This window comes from Anolis carolinensis, chromosome 6, assembly GCF_035594765.1.
Source record: "Anolis carolinensis isolate JA03-04 chromosome 6, rAnoCar3.1.pri, whole genome shotgun sequence".
Lineage (NCBI taxonomy): Eukaryota > Metazoa > Chordata > Lepidosauria > Squamata > Dactyloidae > Anolis > Anolis carolinensis.
Window position 1 is genome coordinate 4,829,028 of NC_085846.1, and position 25,116 is coordinate 4,854,143.

General features: G+C 43.6%; 2 protein-coding genes across 3 annotated transcripts; both read right to left on the reverse strand.

The window, feature by feature from the left end:
- Nucleotides 1-254: 254 nt before the first annotated feature.
- Nucleotides 255-5,528, reverse strand: LOC134292500 (uncharacterized). Its single transcript, XM_062957617.1, has 2 exons — nucleotides 3,763-5,528; nucleotides 255-534 (listed from the first exon to the last, which is right to left on the reverse strand). The coding sequence occupies exons 1-2, from the start codon at nucleotides 5,308-5,310 to the stop codon at nucleotides 493-495; spliced, it is 1,590 nt and encodes a 529-aa protein (XP_062813687.1). The 5' UTR covers nucleotides 5,311-5,528; the 3' UTR covers nucleotides 255-492.
- A 724-nt stretch (nucleotides 5,529-6,252) lies between these two features.
- Nucleotides 6,253-25,056, reverse strand: elp5 (elongator acetyltransferase complex subunit 5). 2 transcript variants are annotated; one of them, XM_062957623.1, is made up of 8 exons: nucleotides 24,385-25,049; nucleotides 22,786-22,846; nucleotides 21,342-21,422; nucleotides 19,690-19,916; nucleotides 18,188-18,360; nucleotides 17,904-18,014; nucleotides 16,162-16,262; nucleotides 6,253-9,351 (listed from the first exon to the last, which is right to left on the reverse strand). In XM_062957623.1, exons 1-8 carry the CDS (start codon nucleotides 24,476-24,478, stop codon nucleotides 9,243-9,245), a joined length of 957 nt encoding a protein of 318 aa, XP_062813693.1. In that variant the 5' UTR covers nucleotides 24,479-25,049; the 3' UTR covers nucleotides 6,253-9,242. The 2 variants fall into 2 exon arrangements, with proteins under 2 accessions (XP_062813693.1, XP_003229953.4); XM_003229905.4 differs by lacking the exon at nucleotides 21,342-21,422 and having other exon boundaries at nucleotides 24,385-25,056.
- Nucleotides 25,057-25,116: the final 60 nt, after the last annotated feature.

A 25,116-nucleotide genomic window follows, 5' to 3' on the forward strand; every position in this document is an offset into this window, starting at 1 on the left:
ACTCTACTGTATCATGATTTTTCAGTATTTCTGAGGATGCTCGAAATATAGGCCTTTTTCAAAATTAAGCCCTAGATTCATTTAAAAAGTCAATTTGGAAAAATAAGACTGCCCCTGAAAACAAGCCCTAAGGCATCTTTTGGAACAAAAATTAATACGAGAACCTGTATTATTTTGGGGATATATATATATATATATATATATATACATGTCAGCTCACCACAGCCGCTCCTGAATGAACACACAAGACTCTCTGTGATATCACCAGAAACTTTTACTGTAGGAAACATGAACATCAGAAAAGCCAAGAATGGGATACTACGGCCAACCCTCCTTTATATACCCTCCCCCTCATTTGAACAGTCTCTTCCCGCTCAGTAAAACCCCGCGCAAATTCCCCGCCAAGTCCAGCAGCCGTTTCTTCTCCAAGTCCTGAGCCGCAGGTGTCTTATCAATGTCAGTGACCCTGAAACTCAGAGCCACATCCAGGCTCTAGTAGCAGGGTTCTGACATGGCGTCCTCCTCCCCTTCATCCTGGAAGGAAAAGATTAAACACAACTATTGTTCTCCGCCGTCCAGAGTTCCTTTATACTTTTTTAACAGGCTGCAATGGAATACCGGGTGTACCTTTCCTAGGTCCTTGGGTAGCCTCAGCTCATAGGTCACTTCGTTTATTCTTTTTGCTACCCTGAATGGTCCTATATAGCGTGGAGCCAATTTCTTGGATGGGAATCCCAATTTTAGGTTTTTTGTGCTCAGCCAAACCAGATCTCCTTCGCCCAATTTGTCCCCCTCTCGGCGCCTACGATCCGCAAAGAGCTTGTACTTCTTTTGTGTTTCCCGCAATGCCTCTACCACGGTTTGCCACCCTTGCTTGATTTTGGCCGGCCATTCCTCGTCGGTCTGGCCCTCCCCTTCCTTCCACTCGGGTAGCCTGGGGAAAGGTGCCACCTCCTGTCCGTATACTATTTCGAATGGGGCACGACCTGTGGCCGAATGTACGGCCCCGTTAAAAGCCATCTCAGCAAACGGTAGAAGGTCCGCCCAATCATCCTGTCTATAATTGGTGTACATCCTTAAGAATTGGCACAGTGTCTGTTGGGTACGTTCGACCCCCCCGTTGGTCGCGGGATGAAAGGCCGAGCTCAGGTTCCTTTCTGCTCCTAACAGCTGTAAGAATTTTCCCCAAAATTTTGCAGTAAATTGGACTCCCCGGTCGCTAATTATTTTGTCGGGACACCCATGTAGGCGATATACATGCTTCACATACAAATCAGCAAGTTTTTCAGCTGAAGGGAGTTTTGGCAGGGCCACAAAGTGTGCCTGTTTTGAGAATAGGTCCAATATTGTCCAAATGTATCTGTGGCCTCTGCTGGGGGGTAGTTCGCCTACAAAATCCATGGCTACGCATTCCCATGGCCTCATGGGCTCCACCACCTTCTGCAATAGCCCCTGGGGCTTCCCCGGTGGTGTTTTTCCCTCTGCACATAATTCACACTGCGTGACGTACCCCCTGGCGTCTTTCCTCATTCCGGGCCACCAGCATTGTTTGGCCAACAGTTTAATAGTCCTGGTGGGGCCTAGATGACCCGCACCTTTGTTATCATGGTACTTCCTTAACATTTCTCGTCTTAAACATTCAGGGATATACAATTTCTTATTTACAAACACCAAATCCCCACACAATTCTCCCTTTTCTTTGTTAGTTTGTAACCATTTGTCCATTCCATACGCTCGCTTCAACTCTTCCTCCCATATTTCTCCTCCCCCCGTGGAAATGGCAGTACGTTTGTTTTCTTTGGCCGCTTGTGCTCGAGTTAGTACTGCCAGGCCCCATTGCTTATCTAGGAATAGGCTCCCTTCAGATTCCTGAATTCCTCCCCCGTGCTGAGGCATCCGAGAGAGAGCGTCAGCGAGTATGTTATGTTTCCCCTGGAAGAATCTGAGTCTGAAATCAAAACGGCTGAAATATTGGGCCCATCTAATTTGCTTCGCCGATAGTTTACGAGGGGATCTTAGATACTGTAAATTTCTATGATCAGTCCACACCTCAAACGGTGTTCCACTTCCTTCCAGAAAGTGTCTCCAGCACTCTAGTGCTTTTAGAATAGCTAAGGCTTCTCTCTCCCAAATTGGCCAGTTTTTTTCTGTATCGCTAAACTTTTTTGACAGATAGCCACATGGCTTCAGGTTCCCCCCCTCGTCTTTCTGTAGCAGAACTGCCCCATATGCCCGGTCTGACGCATCGCAATGTAATACAAAGGCTTTAGACATATCAGGGTGCTGTAGGACAGGCTCCTCAGTAAAACGCTTTTTAAGGGCTTCGAAAGCTTCCTGGCATTCTATTGTCCAGGTCAGTTTGGCCCCTGGGGCCTTCACTTTGGCTGTTTCTCCCCTGCCTTTAGTCTTTAACAAATCCGTTAATGGCAAAGTGAGGCGCGCAAAGTCCTTGATAAATGTTCTATAGAAGTTTGCGAACCCTAGGAAGGATTGCAGCTGCTTCCGTGTTTTGGGGGCTTCCCACCCCCTCACGTCTTCTACCTTCGCAGGGTCCATCGCCACTCCCTGGGAGGAAATCCTATACCCCAGAAAGTCTATCTGGTCTTTATTGAACTCGCACTTGGCAAGCTTCGCATACAGTTTTGCTTCTCTCAACTTTTGCAGGACTTCCCTGACTAGTTCTATGTGTTGCTCCTTAGTCCGAGATATTATCAATATGTCATCTAAAAAAACAAAGACTCCCTTGTACAACAATGGATGCAACACTTCGTTGATTAATTGCATGAACGCGGCACCTCCGCCGCACAAACCGAAGGGGAGCACACGATAATTGAATAATCCGAATGCACAGGAGAAGGCCGTCTTCCACCTGTCCTCTGGTTTGATCTGCAATTTATGGTACGCTTCAATTAAGTCCAATTTAGTGAATATCTGTCCCTCCGATAACTGGGCGATCAAGTCCTTCACTAAGGGTAGGGGGTATTTATTTACAGAACTGATTGCATTCAGGCCCCTGTAGTCGATGCAGAGCCTCAGCGTTTGGTCCTTTTTCCGCCTGAACAACACAGGCGCCCCTAAAGGGGAATTTGAAGGCTCTATGAAACCCCTCGCTAGGTTTTTATCAATGTATTTTCTCAGTTCCTCCTTTTCCCTAGCCGACATTGGGTATATTTTTGCCTTGGGAAGCTCTGCTCCTGGGACTAGCTCTATCTTCACTTCAACTCTCCGCTTCGGTGGGAAACTGTCTGCTTCCTTCTCATCAAATACGTCCACAAAATCCCGATACTCTGGGGGTAATTTATCTGCCAGTTCTGCTATCCTGATAGAGTCTTCCTCCCCCCTTTTCCCCGGCTCCCTCTCCACTTCCTGGCTCCCTTCTTCCAACTTCATCCTGAAGATCATGCTCTTATCCTCCCAGTTGATTTGCGGGTTGGCCTGCCCCAGCCATGGCATGCCTAGTATAACATTATAGCTGGCTATTTGTGATATCACAAATGATACCTTTCCTTCCCAACTCCCTATCTTACACTTTACATCTTCGGCACTGTACTTAGCTAATGATCCCGATGCTGTGGATCCGTCCAACTGCGAAAAAGCTATTGGGGATTCTAGGTTCGTTCTTTCGCATCCCAATCCCTCGGCTAATTCAGGGGAGATGATGTTCCTGGAACATCCACAATCCACAAATGCTTTGCAGGTTGCTTGTTTGCTGCCACTTTCAAGCTGAATGGGGACCACTATCATGGCTTTGTCCTGACTTACCAACCCCCCCGAGTGGTGCCTCATCGGTGGTTCTTCCTCGGCGCGTTTCCCTGCCACGGCTCTTGGTTTGGGCGGGCCTCCGCCTTCCCCTTTTCTCTGCCAGCACTCGGCAGCCCTGTGGCCCAAACGGCCGCACACGAAGCAGCCCCTCCTGCTGGTGCTCACGTTCCCTGTCGGCTCCGTTCTCCTCCCGGCTGGGGTTGATCCCTCCTTCCGGCTCCCCTCTTTCATCTGCGGCCGCTGCTGTAGCCCTCCTCGGTGCCTCCTCGCCTGGGCCAGCGATGTCTCGATGCGCCCCGCCAGCTGAATCCATCCGCGCAGTGTGTCAGGCTCATCACGATGCACCGCCCAGGAGAGGATCTCCCGCCTGAGCCCCTCTTTGAAGAGTTCTATCTTTGTCACTGCAGACCATTCCGGCACCTTTTCAGCGAGGCATTGGAACTCCTCCGCATACTCAGATACCGACCTCTGCCCCTGGGAGACGGTCTTCAACTTCTCCCTCGCCCGGATCTGCTCCAGTGGATCTCGGAAACGGGTCTCCAGGGCCCCCATAAAGCGTCGGAGTGACCCCAGACATGGGTCGCGCCGCGCGTGCAGTTGAACGTACCAGCTGGCCGCTCCCCTCTTCAACACTGCACCAATGGCCCGTACCCGGCTGGATTCCGTTCTAAAAGTGTGAGCATTGTCCTCCATATAGCCCCTCACCGTGGTCAGGAAAAAATCCAGTTCAGAGGACTCTCCCCCAAACTCGATCCTTAGTTCCTCTCGTCTCGGTAGGGGTCCCTGTGGTGGCAATCCCCAATTCTCCGCCCGTCGCAAGCCCCCTTGCGGACCAGTGGGCCCCGCTGCTGCTTCTCTTGGCCCTGTGCCACGCCCGGCATTCGCCAGGGGCACCAGGGTCTCAGCTGGGAGCGTAGCCGGGATTCTCGGAGGCTTTTCCCCTTCGTCGTCACTCTCCTCCACCCGCGTCAGGCTTGTTTGGATCTTGGGCCGGGCGCCGGGCTCCTTTCGCATTTCCCTTCCCTTCGGTGCTGGGAGGTCTGCAAAGCCCTGGCTGCTTCCCATGCTCACGTCCCACATTGAGCTAGCCCGAAGTTCCCTTCCTCTCTCCGGCTCCGCCAAAACTGCCAGGCGCTCCATCGCCCTCGACATCACTGCCAGGGTGGTCTCCATCGCCGACATCCTCTCCTCCAGAAACACCATCCTCTGTGGGCCTGGGGAAGGTGAACCTTCCTCTCCTCCGGTGCTATCTCCCCGCACCACTCCGCGCCTCTGGGTTACCCCATTTGGCTGGGCATAAGCGGTGGATGACGCCAGGGCCGCCAGCTGGTGGAACTCAGCGTCCGGCTCGGGAGTGGCCCTTTCCGACCTTCCTCCTCCTGCGCCCAAGAGCTCTTCATCCTCCACTTGCATGTTACACCTCACCGCTACAGCGGGATGGTGTCCGTATTCTTGGCTTAGTGTCAGCTCACCACAGCCGCTCCTGAATGAACACACAAGACTCTCTGTGATATCACCAGAAACTTTTACTGTAGGAAACATGAACATCAGAAAAGCCAAGAATGGGATACTACGGCCAACCCTCCTTTATATACCCTCCCCCTCATTTGAACAGTCTCTTCCCGCTCAGTAAAACCCCGCGCAAATTCCCCGCCAAGTCCAGCAGCCGTTTCTTCTCCAAGTCCTGAGCCGCAGGTGTCTTATCAATGTCAGTGACCCTGAAACTCAGAGCCACATCCAGGCTCTAGTAGCAGGGTTCTGACATATACACACACAGTAGAGTCTGTATGTGTGTGTGTGTGTGTGTGTGTGTATATATATATATACATACACACACACACACACACACACACACACACACACACACACATATATATATATATATATATATATATATATATATAAAAGTAGGCATTACTTTTCATTCAACCCTCAATAGATAGACTCATAGCATTGAAAGAGACCCCAAGGGCCATCCAGTCCAAATCCCCAAGACACAGACAGACAAGGGTAGAGTTGAAAGAGAACCCAAGGGCCATCCGGTCTGACCCCCTTCCATGCAAATGGTATGCAATTGAAGTATTTATTTATTTATTTGCTATATTTATACCCCGTTCTTCTCACCCCGAAGGAGACTCAGAGCGGCTTACAGACTATGGCAAAATTCAATGCCACATTAGACATACAAATAATAAATATAACATTTCAAATTATAAAACAGTTAAAACACATAAATGCAATAAAACAGGTTAAAACATCGTTTCCCAAGTATATAATGGTCCCATTTCTGTAGAACTGATATACGTGTTTTAACTTATCCACAATTTCCTTTATTAGCGTATTCAAGGTATACTCTCGTTTTGGTACTTCCATCATAAAACCCATTGAAAAGAATGTTGTTTCCTTTTATCCTTGGTTTGGTGCATCCATATGAAGTCTCCCTGTTGGAGACTAGCCCGGAGAGGGAAGTAAAGGAGAGAATTCCAGGAGAGCAATAAAACAAGCCTTTTATTGTTATCGCAGCTGATGATAAGGCGAAACAGCCGTAGGCACCCACTTCAGTGGGCCCGTACCATGCAAATGGCCGTCACAACATGTGCGTAGCAAACAAAGAATTTTATCTCGGCTTATCTACAATTGACCAATGGCTGAGGGCCTTTCTCACCTTCCACACCTACTTGGTACAAGTGATACCAATGACCTAACTTGTTTACTCTGAGCTTTCTTCTCCCTTTGGAACTTCCTGGAGAAAAGCACCAGTGCACAGGAAGGGAGGGGCATATGCACAGGCAAAGCTACATAGGCAATACAGTAGAGTCTCACTTATCCAACATAAACGGGCTGGCAGAACGCTGGATAAGCAAATATGTTGGATAATAAGGAGGGATCAAGAAACAGTCTATTAAACATCAAATTAGGTTATGATTTTACAAATTACAAATTTTATAAATTAAGCATCAAAACATACAACAAATCTGACAGAAAAAATAGTTCAATACGCAATAATGCTATGTAGTAATTACTGTATTTACAAATTCAGCACCAAAATATCACGATGTATTGAAAACATTGACTACAAAAATGCGTTGGATAATCCAGAATGTTGGATAAGCGAATGTTGGATAAGTGTGACTGTCAGGACCCAGGCTACAGAGCACCAATAACCATGCGCAGAGGCCGGATTCTATCTAATATCTTTATTATAGGAATATATAAAGTCAATAAAAACAAGTGAAGAATAAAGTTCAGAAATAGACCTTTCAGGAAAGGTAAAATATAGTCCAGGAAAATAATGTCCAATATGTGATATTAAGGTCCAAAGTTATAATCCAATAACCGAAACACACACTTTGCCAAGCAAAGTGTGGGGAAATGACAAGGTCCTTTAGTCCATAGAACTTGACAACAAGGCTGGAAACAAACTAGATTCTTAGCAAAACAAGGCTTGATACGAGGCAACAAGGAACAAGAACAGGGTCTGTGGCGAGGTCCGGGAAACAAGGCAGGCTTGGAACTTGGTCTTGGAAACAAGGAACTGGAGTTGCGTAGTCCACACACGATCTCACTCCTCAAGCTGACGAGTTGACTCCGCAAGGTTTCCTTCGCGGTAAAACACCTAAATAGGGTCTCGTTTCCCGCCAGAAACCCACTTTCCCTGGAGAACTAGAAGAGAAACCCAACTTTGTCCAGATGCATGACTCCTTAGAATTTCCCAAGGGAAGCAAACCTAATCAGCTAATTGTTTGGCTGCGATTCTGGCGCTCCGGCGATTCGCCTCCCTATTTCCTCTATCTCTATTATAATTGTCTCTTTGAGAAAACGGGGGAGAATTCTGCCCAAGGTTTGTTTGGCTGACTTCTTGAGGGCAAACATCCTCCAGGTGCAAGGGCTCCGATTCTGGCTGAACCGGTGGAAATCCCATGTTTTCCTCTTCGTCTGCCACCATAGTACTAGGAACGGGACTACAAGGCCCATGAGACATCACAGTGACTCTACTGTAGTTTACTATTTTTCTGGCTTATGGTCCCTACAATATGGCAGTGCAGACTTGTATAATCCAGTTCAAAGGAGATAATTTGGGCCCCTCCAACACAGCTGTATAAAATCCCACATTATCTGCTTTGCTATTCTAGGCTATACAGCTGTGTGGATGGGCCTTTGGATTATCTGCTTTGATAATCTATATTATATGGCAGTGCAGAAGGGGCCTAGGGCTGCATTTATTTGCTGTAGATTTAATGCACCCTGAAACGGCTTTCACTGCCATGTCTCAATGAATCATGGAAGTTGTAGTTTGGTAGGGCACCAGCACGCTTTGGTAGAGAAGGTGAAAGAAAGGCCTTAGAAAATGACAACTCCCAAGACTAGACAGCATTGAAATCTAATATATTGTGGCATGAACCCTTCTGACCTGGGTGGTCTTCTTCACAACCATTTTTTTTCCATGTCAGGAACGACTTGAGAAACTGCAAGTCGCTTCTGGTGTCAGAGAATTGGCCGCCTGCAAGGATGTTGCCCAGGGGACATTTCCTGGATGTTTTGATGTTTTTACCATCCTTGTGGGAGGCTTCTCTCATGTCCCCGCATGGAGCTGGAGCTGATAGAGGAAGCTCATCCTCTCTCTTCCCGGTTTGGATTCAAACTGGCAACCTTCAGGTCAGCAACCCAACCATCAAGTCACCAGTCCTGCCGGCACAAGGGTTTAACCCACTGTGCCACCAGGGGCTCCTGTACACAACCATTAAAGGCACAGGAAGTCTCTCCAATGTTCATTCTGGCAACCTTTGTGAATACAAAGCCAATATTGATGGGGACGGGCAGACAGAATAACAAACTCCCACATCTTTGCACAGTCACAGATTTTTGCCTTGACTTTTCACACACAAAAAACCATCCCAGAATTGCAGCAAAATGTTTAACAAATGGAAGGAGCTTAAAAAAATGGGGCTTTGGGGGCATACTTTAATCGCCAATCTTAAATAAATCTGGTGAGACTACGCTATATAAATATTCCACAAGTTAAAAAACATGCTGGAAGTGTTTATAAATGATCGAGTTGTTTATTTGTCTTGCTTCAAAACCCCAAATATCTGGGTGCTCATTCCTCTCCTGTATCCTGCCAGCCATAACTTACCCTTAGCAAATCAAATATGTATAAAATCAACATTTACAAGCTGGAAAGATGCATTGCTGATCTTCCCGAATGGAAACCCAAATTCCCTGTAAAGAGCCATGGCAGGTGGGGTCTTGGGCTTTCTCAGCAACATTTGCTGCAATTTGACCGTGTGGCTTCGTTCTATTGTCTCCGCTCTGAGAAGGTCCATCCAAGGCAAATGTCCTGCTGGGAGATGCCAACAGAAGAACGCCACCAAGATGGCAACTTTGGAAGAAGGCACTGGAATGGACCCGGTTCTGGCCATTTTGCAGAATCCCAACCAGGGTGAGTCTCCCATGGGGTTAGGGCTCCAGTTCTGTGTGTTTCACACATCCAAGTCATCATCCGGATCTTCATCGTCTATATCGTCTGCAGCATCCGGCTCGTAGTAGATCTTGCCTTGGCCGGTTGGCCCCTGCAGCAGAGATGACTTCCTGGAAGGAAAGTGGAAAAGGAGATGAGCGTGTCGGAAAAAACCCAGCAGGATAGGTGTGTGATTTATGCACAACCTGTGACTTTGTGCCTCCAGGTGTTTTGGACCTGGAGGGCCCAGGTTGGCTCATGCCTGGTCTAGACCAAACCTGGCACATGCATCTGCTATGACCAACTTCAAATGTTGGCAGTTTTAGGGAGATTGACCCAGGATGATGGAAGTTGTAGTTCGCCTGCACCCAGAGAGACCTATGATATTATAATATAATACTGATAATACATATAATACTGATAGTAATATTATAATGGAATACAATATTATGCTACTAATAATACAATATAATAATATTAATTATCTATATATATAAAAGGGTAATGAAATTTCGGCCTAGGACAAAACAACAAAACTACACATCCCAGAAACACTAAACTTGGCAGCACAACCCCTCATCCATGCCTCTAGGTTGATACAACAAAAAGGAAAGGAAAATAAAGTCCTAATTAGAGGGAAAGGAATAATTGTTTTTATCCAATTGCTGCCAGTTAGAAGGCTAAGCTCCGCCCACTTGGTCTCCTAGGGGGACAGGCCGGGTTAGGCCTCTTCCACACTACCTATAAAATACAAATTATCTTATTTTAACTGGATTATATGGCAGTGTAGACTCAAGGCCCTTCCAGCCCAGGGGACAGGCCAGGTTAGGCCTCACTTAGGCCTCTTCCACACTACCTATAAAATACAGATTATCTTATTTTAACTGGTTTATATGGCAGTGTAGACTCAAGGCCCTTCCACACAGCTATATAACCCATTTATAATGGACTTAATGTCAGGGGAAAACCTTTACCCTTTACCTTAACTACCACCAATTCCTCAATACTTTATTTCCCATACCACCAGACTTCGCCACAGCAACGCGTGGCCGGACACAGCTAATATATTATATATTAGATGTAATATTACTAATAATATTACCATATAATGATATAGTACAATATAGTAATTTAATGCTTATATTGTGCTATGCTAATAATATATTGTATGTACATTTGATTTGTAAGCCGCTCTGAGTCCCCTTTGGGGTGAGAAGAGCGGGATATAAATGTGATATATATATACACAGTAGAGTCTCACTTATCCAACATAAATGGGCCGGCAGAACGTTGGATAAGCGAATATTTTGGATAATAAGGAGAGATGAAGGAGAAGCCTATTAAACATCAAAATAGGTTATGATTTTACAAATTAAGCACCAAAACATCATGTTATACAACAAATTTGACAGAAAAAGTAGTTCAATATGCAGTAATGCTACGTAGTAATTACTGTATTTATGAATTTAGCACCAAAAAAATCACGATATATTGAAAACATTGACTACAAAAATGCGTTGGATAATCCACAACGTTGGATAAGTGAGACTCTACTGTGTTGCGTGTGTGTGTGTGTGTGTGTTATATACATAATAATCTATATATATAAAAGGCTTTTGGCATCACGGCGATGCACAAAACAGAAAAACCCCAAACCCCCCAAACTCAAAAATTGGCAACACAATTAATCATCCCCGCCTTCAGTAAGATAAAACACAATTATACTAAAAACACAATCACAACACCAACAACCGCAACAGGCGATGTACGCATGCGCCACAATCCTCCCAACCCTTTCCGCGCGCGCACACACACCCCTCGCTCACCCTCTCTCGCGACCTCCACCGCCCTCGCGCCCTTCACCCTGTTGCTTCACCTTCCTGCCTTCTCGGCCCACCCGAAAGGTGGCTACTCTCTGCGGGCCTCCAGGTGCCCCCCACGGACCATACACTTTGCCGCCTTCCCCGGCAGCCGGAAAGGCCAAGGAGGCTCCAGGCGGCCGCTGCACATCCAGGCCTCAATTTCCGCCCTTCCCCAACAGCCGACATACATACACACGCACACGCACACACCCCCATATCCATGTTCACCCGCCCTCCTCCGCTACCTCCTCGCCCCTTCCCGGGAGGGCATCTCTTTCCTGGGACGGCGTCCTATGTGAGGCCAGTGCTTGGCGCCTGGCTAGGCCTCGCCTCCCTTCTCAGGCAGCAGGCCCAGCCAAACCCTTCCTCCACCTTTCCCTCCTGCAAAGGGCAGCCGCTCGGAAGCCCAAGGCAGCAGGATGGCGACAGAGGAAAACCACCCTCTGGGGCTGTGCTCCGACCTCAGCCAGCAAAACATTCTGGACTCCAACTCCCAGAAACGCTTGCAAGCTTCTTCAATGGCTATGAATTCTGGGAGTTGAAGACCCAAGCGGTTTCCAGCAATGCCAATGGATGGCGTTCGGGACTCCAACTCCCAGAAACCCTCGTGGATGGTTCAAAGGCCAGGGATTCTGGGAGATGAAGTCCTCGGTACCGGTTGAAAAGGCCATTGGCCAGGCGCCAAGGGAAAAAGGACGGGAAAAACAAAGTCACCCTCCTTTTCTATATGACTGGCCTTCATGGTCTCTCAATTAGCAATAATAATAATTAGAATAAAAATAATCCAATAATAATAACCCAACCACACATCCTCAGGAGTGACAGTTAAACTGACAGTTAAATAATAATAATAATAATAATAATCATAATAAATAAATTTAGTAAATTAATATATAAATGTATGTCGTGCATTTGCATATTGTGCATAGTTAATGAGATGTTTTGTGGATGGGCCCAGACGGAGGCGCGACATTCCAATATGTTTCCTTCGATAGAGAAAAATCTGAAATACTGATGTTCATGGATTTTGGGATTGACCTAGATTTGGATAAATATACCCTGTATTTGTATAATAGGGATATTTAATGAGATGTCTTGGAGACGGGGCCAAAGTGTAGACATGAAATTCCGTGTATGTTTGTTTAGATAGAAATGTGAGATATGAATAGTTACGGTTTAAATTTATAATAATAATACTCCTATATGTGACATTGTGCACATATTAATCCTGCCCTTCTCACCCCGATTTAGACTCACAGAGGCTTATAAATAATATATACATACAATACATTATATTATTATCAACGCACAATATCAACATAACATATTATGTACTATATTCTACTATACCACTATACTGTCATATTATTTCTAATAAAAATAATAAAATAAATACAAAAAACCCCAAAATAAAATAATACAATTAAAAATAAAAATAATATAATCAAATAATAAAATATAATACATAAAAATAATAAAAGAATAAAAATACAAATAATAATAAAACAATAAAAATAAAATAAATACAAATAATACAATAAAAATAATAAAACACTAAAAAATTAAAAACACTCAAAAATTAATACAATAAAATACTAGAATAACACAAAATAAGTAAAAATAATACAACAAAATAATAAAATATAATAAATAAGAAACGTAAGTTACAATAACATTAATTTAAAAATACAAATAACATCAAATAAACATTCCACAACTATTTTTAACCAATACCACCACCACTTTGCCACAGCAACGCGTGGCCGGGCACAGCTAGTCTATATATATATATAAAAGAGTGATGGCATCACGGCGACCCACAAAACAACAAAACTACAGGCCCCCACAACCTCGAAATTTGACAACACAACCCATCATCCATGCCTCTAGGTTGATACAACAAAAAGAAAAGAAAAATAAAGTCCGAATTAGAAAGAGAGGAATAATTGCTTTTATCCAATTGCTGCCAGTTAGAAGGCTAAGCACCTCCAACTTGGTCTCCTAGCAACCCAATTAAAAAATAATAAAAACACTAAAAAAAAAACCAAGAAAATAATAAAATATAATAAATAAAAAGATAACTTACAATAAAATTAATTAAAAAATTACAAATAACGTCAAATAAAAATTACACAACAATTTTTAACCAATACCACCACCACTTTGCCACAGCAACGCGTGGCTGGGCACAGCTAGTATCTATATATATAAAAGAGTGATGGCATCATGGCGACTCACAAAACAACAAAAGTACAGGCCCCCAAACCTCAAAATTTGACAACACAACCCATCATCCACGCCTCAAGGTTGATACAACAAAAAGAAAAGAAAAATAAAGTCCTAATTAGAGGGAGAGCAATAACTTTTTTTATCCAATTGCTGCCAGTTTAGAGGGCTAATCTCTGCCCACTTCGTTGCCTAGCAACCATGGGGCAGCCACGTTTCAGTTAGGGGACAGGCAGATTTAGGCCTCACTTAGGCTTCTTCCACAGATTATCAGATTTGCACTGGATTATATGGCAGTGTAGACTCAAGGCCCTTCCACACAGCTATATAACCCATTTATAATCTTAGATTATCTGCTTTGACCTGGATTATCTTGACTCCACACTGCCATATAATCCACTTCAGTGTGCATTTTATACAGCTGTGAAGAAGGAGCCTCATATAATCCAGTTCTGAGCAGATAATATAAGATTAGAAATATACAGTAGAGTCTCACTTATCCAACGTAAACAGGCCGGCAGGATAAGTGAATATGTTGGATAATAAGAAGGGATTCAGGAAAAGCCAATTAAACATCAAATTAGGTAATCGTTATACAAATTAAGCACCAAAACATCATATTATACAACAAATTTGACAGAAAAAGTAGTTCCATGCGCAGTAATGCTATGTAGTATTTACAGTAGAGTCTCACTTATCCAACACTCGCTTATCCAACGTTCTGGATTATCCAACGCATTTTTGTAGTCAATGCTTTCAATATATCATGATATTTTGGTGCTAAATTCATAAATACAGTAATTACTATATAGCATTACTGTGTACTGAACTACTTTTTCTGACAAATTTGTTGTCTAACATGATGTTTTGGTGTTTAATTTGTAAAATCATAACTTACTTTGATGTTTAATAGGCTTTTCCTTAATTCCTCATTATCCAACATATTCGCTTATCCAACGTTCTGCCGGCCCATTTATGTTGGATAAGTGAGACTCTACTGTACTGTATTTACAAATTTACCACTAAAATATCACAATGAATTTAAAACACTGACTACAAAAACATTGATTATGAAAGGGCAGACTGCGTTGGATAATCCAGAACATTGTATAAGCGAATGTTGGATAAGTGAGATTCTTCTTTAATATGAAATAATTACTGGGATAGAATAATGCAGAACAATATAATCTCTAAAACCAGGACAGTAAATAAACAGGGGAATTCCACACAGGAAACAATCAGGACCAGCTAACACCTCCCAACAAAGTATTCCCATCATCAAAGTCTGGCAAATCCTGTTTTCTCAGGGCCACAGACAATAGAAGCACATAAAATATCGCAAACAACACCACTCCGAAAACAAGGGAATTCCAGACAGGAAACAATCAGGGCCAGCTAACACCTCCCAACAAAAAATTCACTCAGGGAGGAAACAGCCAGGCTTTAAAGCTGCAAGGCCATTACATCCTAATCATTTTTCCTAATTGCAGCATTCATACTTGCCTCCAACAGACAAAAAAACCCAATCAGAAATATTGTATATTCACAACCTTTAGGAAATAATATCCCCTGATGGCTCAGCGTGTTAAAGTGCTGAGCTGCTGAACTTCTGGACCGAAAGGCCACAGGTTTGAATTGGGGGAGCGGAGAGAGCCCCCACTGTTAGCCCCAGTTTCTGCCAACCCAGAAGTTCAAAAACATGCAAATGTGAGTGCATCAATAGGTACTGCTCCGGCGGGAAGGTAACGCCGCTCCATGCAGTCATCCCACATGACCTTGGAGGAGTCTACGGACAACGCCGGCTCTTCGGCTTAGAAATGGAGATGAGCACCAACCCCCAGAGTCAGACACGACTGGATTTAATGTCAGGGGAAAACGTTTACCCTTTACCTTAACTACCACCAATTCCTCAATACTTTATTTCCCATACCACCAGACTTCGCCACAGCAACGCGTGGCCGGGCACAGCTAGTATATTATATAATAATAAATATAATACTCATACTATACTAATATAATATATTGTATAATATTGATAATAATATTGTGATGTAATACAATGTAATAATAATACACTATTATAACTGTATATTTATATTACATGTAATATTACTAATAATATTGCAATGTAGTCATATAGTACAATATAATAATATATAATGCTTATATAGTGCTTATATTGTGCTATACTAATGATATAATATATTGTATGTATATATAACTTGTAAGCTGCCCTGTGTCCCCCTCGGGGCGAGAAGGGCAGGATATAAATGTCGCTAATAAATAATAAATAAATAAATATGACTCCCAGCAATGATAGACCTGGACCAAACTTAACTCACAGACCCATCATCATACCCAACTTAAAATGCTGGGGAGGCTTGAATGAGGGATGTAAAAGTTGTAGTTCACTCACATCCAAAGACACCTCCAAGGTCATGTGGCCGGCATGACTGCATGGAACCCCCATTACCTTCCCGCCAGAGAGGCACCTACTCACATTTGCATGTTTTCGAACTGCTAGGTTGGCAGAAGCTGGGGCTAACAGCGGGCGCTCACTCCACTCCCCGGATTTGAACCTGGGACCTTTCGGTCCGCAAGTTCAGCAGCTCAGTGCTTTAATACACTGAGCCACCGGAGGCTCCTCTATTAATAATAACATCCATATAAATATACATTCAAACCAAACTGATATTAACTAACATCCAAGAACAAACAAGGCCCTTTTCAAATAACTTTGGCATCACCAGGTACCCAAACTAATTCAAAATAAAAATCCAGCACCACAAAACAAGTCAAACGATCCATAAAGGAAGTGAAGACAAAGATGAGAAACGGACGCGGCATACTTACTTCTCTTCACTGAACTGGTACGGGAGAGGCACCGATTCTTTGGCCCGGCGCTCGGCCTCAGAGAGGCGCAGGTTAAAGGTTAGGTTGGCCGTGGGGTCAGCCTGAGAGAGTCCAAAGATGGGATGAAGTCAGTAGTCAAAACCAGTCAGGAAGGCAAGTGCAGAGAGAAGAGCATATATGGCTAGATATACATGGTGCCTAAAAAGTCTCTTTACCATTTTAAAAATGGTACCATTAAAAAGGTAAAGAGACTTTATAGACACCCTGTACATAAGAACATTAAGAAGACTAGCCCAAAACACCCCTTCCACTCCACTTCTGCAGTAACAGATACAGTTTAGTTTTGATTTGGGAGAAGTGGAACATATTTCCCACTCTGTACTAAGAAATGTGCGAGGAAAGTCACAGGACTGTCCAATCAACATTCTTTATATTAAAGCAGAGCTTTCCAAACATTTCAGTGTGTGGGCACACTTTTTAGACATGAATCATTCTGCAACACAGTAATCCATTTACTGGCAAATCAGAGATTAAACCAGTGGTTCCCAACCTGTGGGTCCCCAGATGTTTTGGCCTTCAACTGCCAGAAATCCTAACCGCTGGTAAACTGGCTGGAAATTCTGGGAGTCCTGAGCCAAAATATCTGGGGACCCACAGGTTGAGAACCACTGGATTAAACCAATCCCTTATAAGAGATACAGATGCATACATAAATTGTAAAAAAGAAATATATGGGGACAAAACGTATCTCATTAAAGCCTTTTATTTAAAATTTTAAAAATGAATGAATTGTAAGATAATAACCTACACATTTCCAAGATTTTTGTCATTTCTCATTTAAGTTCATGCTTTTTTACACACTGTGGTTGTCACGCCAACATGCTGCAACACACAGTTTTGGAAAGTTCTGAGATCATGGATATTCAACCGGTATCCATAGCATAAATGGCTAAAGACACCAGATCCTGTCTGCTCTTGGAAGCTAAGCAGGGTCAGCTTTGATTGTTATTTGGATGGGAAACTGCAAAGGAATACTTGGTACTGTAGTCTGTATTGGCAGCAGAAGGAATTGACAGAACCAACTTTTAGCATTCCTTGCCTAATGGGAAATAAACTATGCAACTTGTGGATCACCATAAAAATCATCAAGAATGTTTTTTCATTCAAAATGTGTAAAAATATGTTTTGTTGCTCAGAGGTTTCCCAGCAAACCTGTACACTGTGGCTGAAACAGCAGTTTGGAAAGTTCTGCATTAAAGCGTTTCAAGGAGCTGTCTATGGTCCTGGACCAGTTTTGGAATGGGCTTCAACAGTTGGGTTACTGCTTTTAACATTCAGATTAAGGCCCCTTCTACACTGCCATGTAAAATCCAGAATATCTGCTTTGAACAGGATTATATGGCAGTATAGACTCATATAATCCAGGCCAAAACAGATGTGGATTATCTGCCTTGATAATCCAGATTATATGGCAGTGTAGAAGGGGCCTAAGACTTAGATGGGATTCAGACACACAACAGTGACACACAACCCCCCCCCCCCCCAAGGTGTGCTTTCATAAAGCACTATCGCCTCCATCCCAACACCTACAATTCATGTCGTGGGAGCATAAAATGGACATTTTTTCACTTTTTGTGATCATAATGGTCCGCGTTCCTTAGCCAATAAGACCACCTGTCTGCCTGTTGAACTCCAAAATAAAAAGCAACTAATACTATCAGAGAAGGGAAAGGCACACAAACCACAGCAGAGGCATCATCCTTCTGAATAACTTCCTCTCCAGAAACGGCAGCCGGAGATGGTTCACCAAGGTGTTTCAAGGCAAAACCTGAGAGGACTGTGAAGTATTCTTTCTAGAAGAGGGAAGAGAAGGCAAGGTTGGGAGGAAGGTTGACCAGATGCAGCTGTATTTGGGCTTTCTTTTCCAAAGTGGATTCAAGAAAGAGAGATTCCATCTAAAACTTAGGACAGGCACTATGCCTGCTCCATGCACTGGAGCCTAAATACAGTGTCAACCATTCCTCACCTTCTGGACAACTTTGTTCCGTCTCTTCCGGTGCAATGTCACAGCGACTCGAGGACTACCATCCCCTTGTTTCAGAGTCACCACAACCCGGGCCAAGGAGTGCAGGGCTTTGAGTTGTTCAGGTGGGTGCAAGTCTCCGTGAAGGAGGGCCACAAGCGTGCGGATCCTCACACCTACCAAGTGAACATGCACAGAGATCTCAAGGCTTCGTGGCTGCCAGCTCATCACTCAAATACAACTGTATCATCAGACTATTAGAAAAACTACTACAGTAGAGTCCTGCTTAGCCAACATAAACAGGCCAGCAGAAAATGTTGGATAATAAGGAGGGATTAAGGAAAAGCCTATTAAACACCAAATTACGTTATGATTTTACAAATTAAGCACCAAAACATCATGTTTTACAACAAATGGATAGAAAAAGCAGTTCAATACACAGTAAAGTTATGTAGTAATTACTGTATTTACAAATTTAGCACCATCACAATGTATTGAAAACATTGACTACAAAAACATTGACTACTAAAAGGCAGACTGCATTGGATAATCCAGAATGTTGGATAAGTGGAGGTTGGATAAGCGAGACTCTACTGTATTTATTTACTTACTACATTTATATCCCAATTCAATTACTATATTCAATTACTATATTGTACTATATCATTATACCAAAGAAGAGAGTTGTTGTAAACTAATGCGGATAGGTGCTTGTTTGGATTTCTATATAATTTTTACATAATTTTGTTTGACTACACGTAGTTTAATTTATTGATGTTAGGTTTAATTTATGGATGTTAGACTTTAAACTGATGTGAGTTTTTAATGTTATTTCTATACGTGGGGTTTCTCTGGGATTTTTATGTCAGTATTTGTTTGTTTATGGAGGCATTGAATGTTTGCCATTTTATGTTGGAATCCGCCCTGAGTCCCCTCGGGGAGATAGGGCGGAATACAAATAAAGTTTTATTATATTATTATTATTATATAGCTTAAGAAACCTTTTTTCCCATGGAGACACTGTCTGCCTGACACTTGGAATCACTCTATGTTTTAAAGAAACGTTCTTGTTAGGGTAGATCTTTCTGTAAGGCAATTCCCATCATCCAGGGAAGAACTACTTTCTTCCTGAAGCACTACAGAAGTAGTGGGCTCCAATTCAGGAACACAAGGTCCCATAAAGGGTCGTTCCCCCCTCCTCCTCCACCTCTGACCAAGCCTCAACATTGAGCCACCTTGAGTCCCTATGTGGAGAATGCGGAATAAAAATAAAAATAAAGTAAGTAAGTAAACAAACCCTGGAACTCTCCCGACAAATATTTTGGCCAACAAATCCCAGAATCCCTGCCCACTGGGCTAGAATGATTTGCGTCGTAGTCCAACTGGAAGGAGGAAGCTGAGGAAAGGTAAAGCGGACCTGGCGCTATCCATGGCTGGGGGATTCTGGGAGCTGTAGTCCACCAAAGAAACCACCTGAGTGGTGCCACTTTGCATCTCTGACTCACCAGCAGTGTTTGCTTTCTTGGGCAGCTGGGCCAAAACCTGGCAGACGCTGGGAAAGGGGAGGCGGAGGAGCAGCCAGCTGAGGGAATCCAGCACCAGAGTTGCAGGCCCTTGTGCCGCCTGAGAGAAGCGCAGCACCAACTGCGGAGCCGAGAAATCCCCCACCGTCAAGCCCCCTCTTGCTCCAGTCCAGCCGAGGGGGTCCCGGAAGCCATCATGGATGAATAGCCTGGGGAGAAAGGGAATTATGATCCACCACAGTCAGTGCATCAGGATGTTGTGTCTCAGCTGGAACCTCAGATTGACTCTGATGAGGATCATGGGATTCAGGTTCAAAATGTCCCTGTTGTAGAAGATGAGGAACAGAGAGTGCAAGTTCATTTTCCCACAGCAAGGAATGGTGTTGATGATACTGAAACTAGCCAGGTGCAAATTGATTTAGAAAAGGAGGACAGTTCTCAGTCTGATAACAAGGGTCAGCAAACTAACGAGCAGGCTGACCTTGATGAAACGGGTTCCTTAGATCGCGCTGACCGTTTGGAATTCAGGGTTGGGAGGAGTGTGAGAATCGCAAACAAGAGGGAGATTAGAGGCCAGAGAAATGCTTTCATGTTTTGCAAAGGGTATTAAAGCAGTGTGTTTGGAAACAAACCTTTGTCAAAGCAACGTTCGTTCAACCAAGAAGCAAGCTCTCGTTTTCCTGGATTATCTTGCAGCCTATGTGTTCATGTTTCTGGGACTTTATTTATTTATTTACAGCATTTACATTCCGCCCTTCTCACCCCGAAGGGGACTCAGGGCGGATCACATTACACATATAGGTAAACATTCAATGCCTTTTAACATAGAACAAAGACAAGACAAACATAGGCTCCGAGCGGGCCTCGAACTCATGACCTCCTGGTCAGAGTGATTCATTGCAGCTGGTTGCAGCTGGCTTGCTCTCCAGCCTGCACCACAGCCCGGGCCTGTCATGCTCTAATGGGACTTTGTTTATTCCTTGTGATTTCTTGAATTATTCTCTAAGGCTTTATTTTGTAATGAACTTTTGGAACTCTACTTTTGTTTTTTTAAGAACTTTTTTATCTTCTATTTTCTAATAAACTAAAAAGACTTGTGTGCAGTTTGGTGTATATAGCAAGGTGAAGCTAGCCTGAGGTGCGACACAGGACAACGTATTGGGAAAACATGGGATTATGATTTCCCTCAATCTGGACACTATCCTCTTAATGCAGCCTAGAATCACATTGGGCTTTCTTGCTGCCGCATCACAACGTTGGCTCATGTTCAGTTTGTGGTCTCCTAAGACTCCTAGATCCCTTTCACATGGACTGTTTTCAAGCCACATGTCACCCACCCTACATCTGTGCATTGCTTATTGCCTAAGTGCATTACAGTGCATTTATCTCAGGCATGGGCAAACTTGGGCCCTCCGGGTGTTTTGGACTTCAACTCCCAGCATTCCTAACAGCCTCAGGCCCCTTACTTTTGCACCTCAGCCGCTTAAGCGGCTGAGGGGCAAAAGGAAAGGGCCTGAGGCTGTTAGGAATGCTGGGAGTTGAAGTCCAAAACACCCGGAGGACTGAACTTTGCTCATGCCTCCTTTATCCTTATTAAACTCTCTAAGCCAATAGTAAATGATTCATTCACTCACTGAGAGGCAACATCAGGGGTGAATCCCGCCTTGAATTCTTCCTCTGGAATATCGAAATTAATCACATGGACAGATTCACCCCTAAAAAAGAATTAAACGTAGGTCATTTCATTATTTACTTTCTGCCAGGCTTCCAAGAATGGATTCTAAAGGTATTTTAATAATAGTGAGCAGTTTTGTCATTTGTGTGTCTGTGTGTGTTTGGTCTTTTAATGAACTGTACAAGGTTTTACCTCTCTAGATGGTTTTAGATAACAGACATAAGCATTTGTTTCTACATTTTTGGTCTGTTGTTGTATGGTTAACTGAATCCTTCTTTATAACTCTGAAGCACATGAAGTTCCCGGAAAAGACAATACTTTCTGGCCACCCTGACTTTTTTCACATTGCACATTTGTAGCACTACGATTTCACTTGTTTTCACCCTATATTTATTTATTTATTTCCATAATTTTTATCCCCGTCTTTCTCACCCGAAGTGACTCAGGGCAGCTCACAATCTGGCAAAATTCAATGCCAATATACAATACAAGAAGATAAAATATAAGCAATTAAAACAATTAGATAATTTAACAAAGTACAATAAATAGATTTAAAACAATACAATATAGAACCCTGGAATTTGCAGTACATAGAAAATAATTTGAGTTCTTCTCAGACTACAAACCATAGTATTCCATAGCAGGGATGCTTGGCAACTGAAGTGGAATCATAGTGTTATAATTAATTATATACAAGAGGTATGTATTTCTCTAAAGATTTTGCCTATTTATTTAGAAGTGGCTGCCAAATTTTTGTCCAACTGATTTTTGGGACTTCCTGACTATTGGCAAGGCTTCATGGGGCCTCTGGGAGTTGAAGTCCATAACAACAACAACAACAACAAACGAAATCTAGCATATCTATCTTGTTTGCTGTGTCATACAATGTCCTTGTGTCATCAATAATAATAATAATGGTTGTTGTGAGTTTTTCGGGCTGTTCCAGAAGCATTCTCTCCTGACGTTTCGTTCACATCTATGGCAGGCCTACCATTCAGGAGAGAATGCTTCTGGAACATGGCCATACAGCCCGAAAAAAACCACTGCAACCCAGTAATTCCGGCCATGAAAGCCTTTGACAACACATAATAATAATCATTTGAGGGCCAAAATAATTAGAATAATAGAGTTGGAAGAGACTACAATGGCATCCAGCCCAACCCCATTCTGCCATACAGAAAAGCACCATCAAAGCCCTCCCAACAGATAGCCATCCAGCCTGTTTATTATTAATAATAATAAAACTATAGAATATATTGGAAAGCCTTCAGAGAGAGAGACTCACAAGTAGAATGTGGAGGATCAGAGTTTAGGAATCATTGGTTTAGATTAAAAACTTTGAAGCCTGAGTCTTTAGATCACGGAGTCAACTCGCAATTGTTTGGGAATTTCTGAGCACTTGCCTGCGTGCCGATGCTGCTACGAAGCTCTTGAGAAGAGTGTGGCCTTCACAGCTGACAGAGTCTGCAAAGGGATGGAGGCAGGAAGGTTAGGAAACAAGACATTCTCCAATTGATTCAAATAGTTTATGTACCAAGCTTCCCACAATTCCCTCCCTGGTCCTCCGCCTTCAAATCTTCGGCCATCTCAAACTTAACATAGTTTTGGTTTACAACTTGAGGAGCTGTCCTGCTACGAACATCGCAATCATTGATGGTCGCCATTGACTTTGGCTTCTCCAGAAGGAGAAATGTGTACAGTTCACTAAAAGTCCAGCACATGAGCAAACATGGTCACGGCCCATTGCTCACATCATCAGGCACGCAAAGACGCAGAGCATAGTTAGAATCGTAGAAATTCTAGATTTAGAAAAGACCCCAAAGGCCATTGAGTGCAACTTCCTTCTGACAGGCCGGAAGACACCATCCAAGCCCTCCCGAGAGAGGGCCATCCAGTCTCTTAATAATAATAATAATAATAATAATAATAATAATAAAACTATAGAATCTAAGAGTTGGAAGAGACCCAAAGGGCCATGCAGTCCAACTCCCTTCTGCTAGACAGGAAGACACAATCAAAACCTTCCCGACAAATGGCCATCCGGCCTCTATTTATTATTATTATTATGAATAATATTAGTAACAGAACTATAGAATCCTAGAGTTGGAAGAGACCCCAAAGGTCATCCAGTCTAACCCCCTTCTGCCAGGCTGGAAGACACAATCAAAACCTTCCCAACAGATGGCCATCCAGTATCTAATAATAATAATAATAATAGAACTATAGAATCCTAGAATTGGAAAATACTCCAAAGGCCATCCTTTGGGAGATGGGGGATGGTGGGGTAGGGGAAGAGAAGGAATCTATGTTAATTGCTGTAATAACATGCTTCATGCATATGTCTATGTTTGATGTTTTTATAGTTTTAATGGTTTTAATCTACAGTTGTATGTTTTTGATTTAGATATGTGATATATTTTTATATATATGTGAGGCATTGAATTTTGCCATTTATAATGTTGTAAACTGCTTTGAGTCCCCCCAGGGGTGAGAAAAGCGGTTTATAAATTCAGTTAATAATAATAATCCAGTGCAACTTCCCTCTGCCAGGCCAGAAAACACCATCAAAACCCTCACAACAGATGGACATCCATCCTCTAAAAATAATATTAATAATAATAGAACTATAGAATCCTAGAGTTGTGAGACCCCAAAGGGCATCCAGTCTAACCGCCTTCTGCCAGGTTGGACGACACGATCAAAACCCTCCTGACAAATAGCCGCCCGGCCTCCGTTTATTATTATTATTATTATTAGAACTATAGAATCCTAGAGTTTAAAGAGACCTATAAGTCCATCAAGTCTAACTTTTTTCTGCCAGGCTGGAAGACATAATTAAAACCCTCTCGACAGATGGCCATCCAGCCTCTGTTTATAACTATTAATAGAACTATAGAATCCTAGAGTTTGAAGAGATCCCAAGGGCCATCCAGTCCCACCCACTTCTGCCAGGCCGGAAGACACAATCGAAGCCCTCCCGACAGATGGCCACCCAGCCTTACCTTGGAGAAGGACGAGCCCCTCGGCTCCTCCAGCCACCAGCTCCTCCAGCATCCCTCGCTCTTTCTCTCTCTCTCTCTCCCGCCCCTCTGACATCACTGTACGGCTGCGCGAACGTTCCACACTGCTTCGGGCGGAAGTCGTCCTCTGGGAGCAGCCATGATGGAGAGGAAAATAATTGTCTCCCTCACTGCTGGATTAATATCGCTCTTATCTCTCTCCAAGGCGAACAACAGACACCCACGTTTGTATTGCTGGCTGGATTGTGTTCTTGTTGTTTTATTATAAAAGGTCTATCCATTTCGGCCTTATAGTAAACAGAAGTTGGATGGCCATCTGTCGGGAGGGTTTGGATGGCGTCTCCGTTTTTAAAACGCGCTCCGTCGTAAAGCGCCGCTCAAGTTCCAACTACCGTCCCTACTGTAGTACAGACAAGGCTTTGTTTCCTGACGTTGCCGTAAAAGCGCTCCCTATCGTAAACATTACCATCTGTCGTAAAGGGCACCCCATCCCGTAAAGCGTCTCCACTCACAGGCGCCAAGAAAGCCGTAAAAGGCACGCTAAGCCGTAAAGCGCGGGTGGTCGAGCCAAGAAAGCCTTCTTCCCGAGCGTAACCGTAAAGTGCGCCCTGTCGCAAATATCGCCGTGTGTCGCAAACCGCCCCCTTGCCGTCAAGCGCGGGGGGTCGAACCAAGCAAGCCTTCTTCCAGAGCGTAACCGTAAAGCACGCCCTG

What these genes read in the sequence shown, in the direction of transcription:
- LOC134292500 (XM_062957617.1), bottom strand. Translation starts at nt 5,310, where the DNA reads ATGTTCATGTTTCCTACAGTAAAAGTTTCTGGTGATATCACAGAGAGT. An exon ending in GGCACCACTCGGGGGGGTTG is followed by an intron (nt 535 to 3,762) that starts GTAAGTCAGGAC and finishes TTTTCCTTCCAG; the next exon opens with GATGAAGGGGAGGAGGACGC.
- elp5 (XM_062957623.1), bottom strand. Translation starts at nt 24,478, where the DNA reads ATGTCAGAGGGGCGGGAGAGAGAGAGAGAGAAAGAGCGAGGGATGCTG. An exon ending in GTAGCAGCATCGGCACGCAG is followed by an intron (nt 21,423 to 22,785) that starts GCAAGTGCTCAG and finishes ATTCTTTTTTAG; the next exon opens with GGGTGAATCTGTCCATGTGA. An exon ending in GGAACAAAGTTGTCCAGAAG is followed by an intron (nt 18,015 to 18,187) that starts GTGAGGAATGGT and finishes TCCCTCTTCTAG; the next exon opens with AAAGAATACTTCACAGTCCT.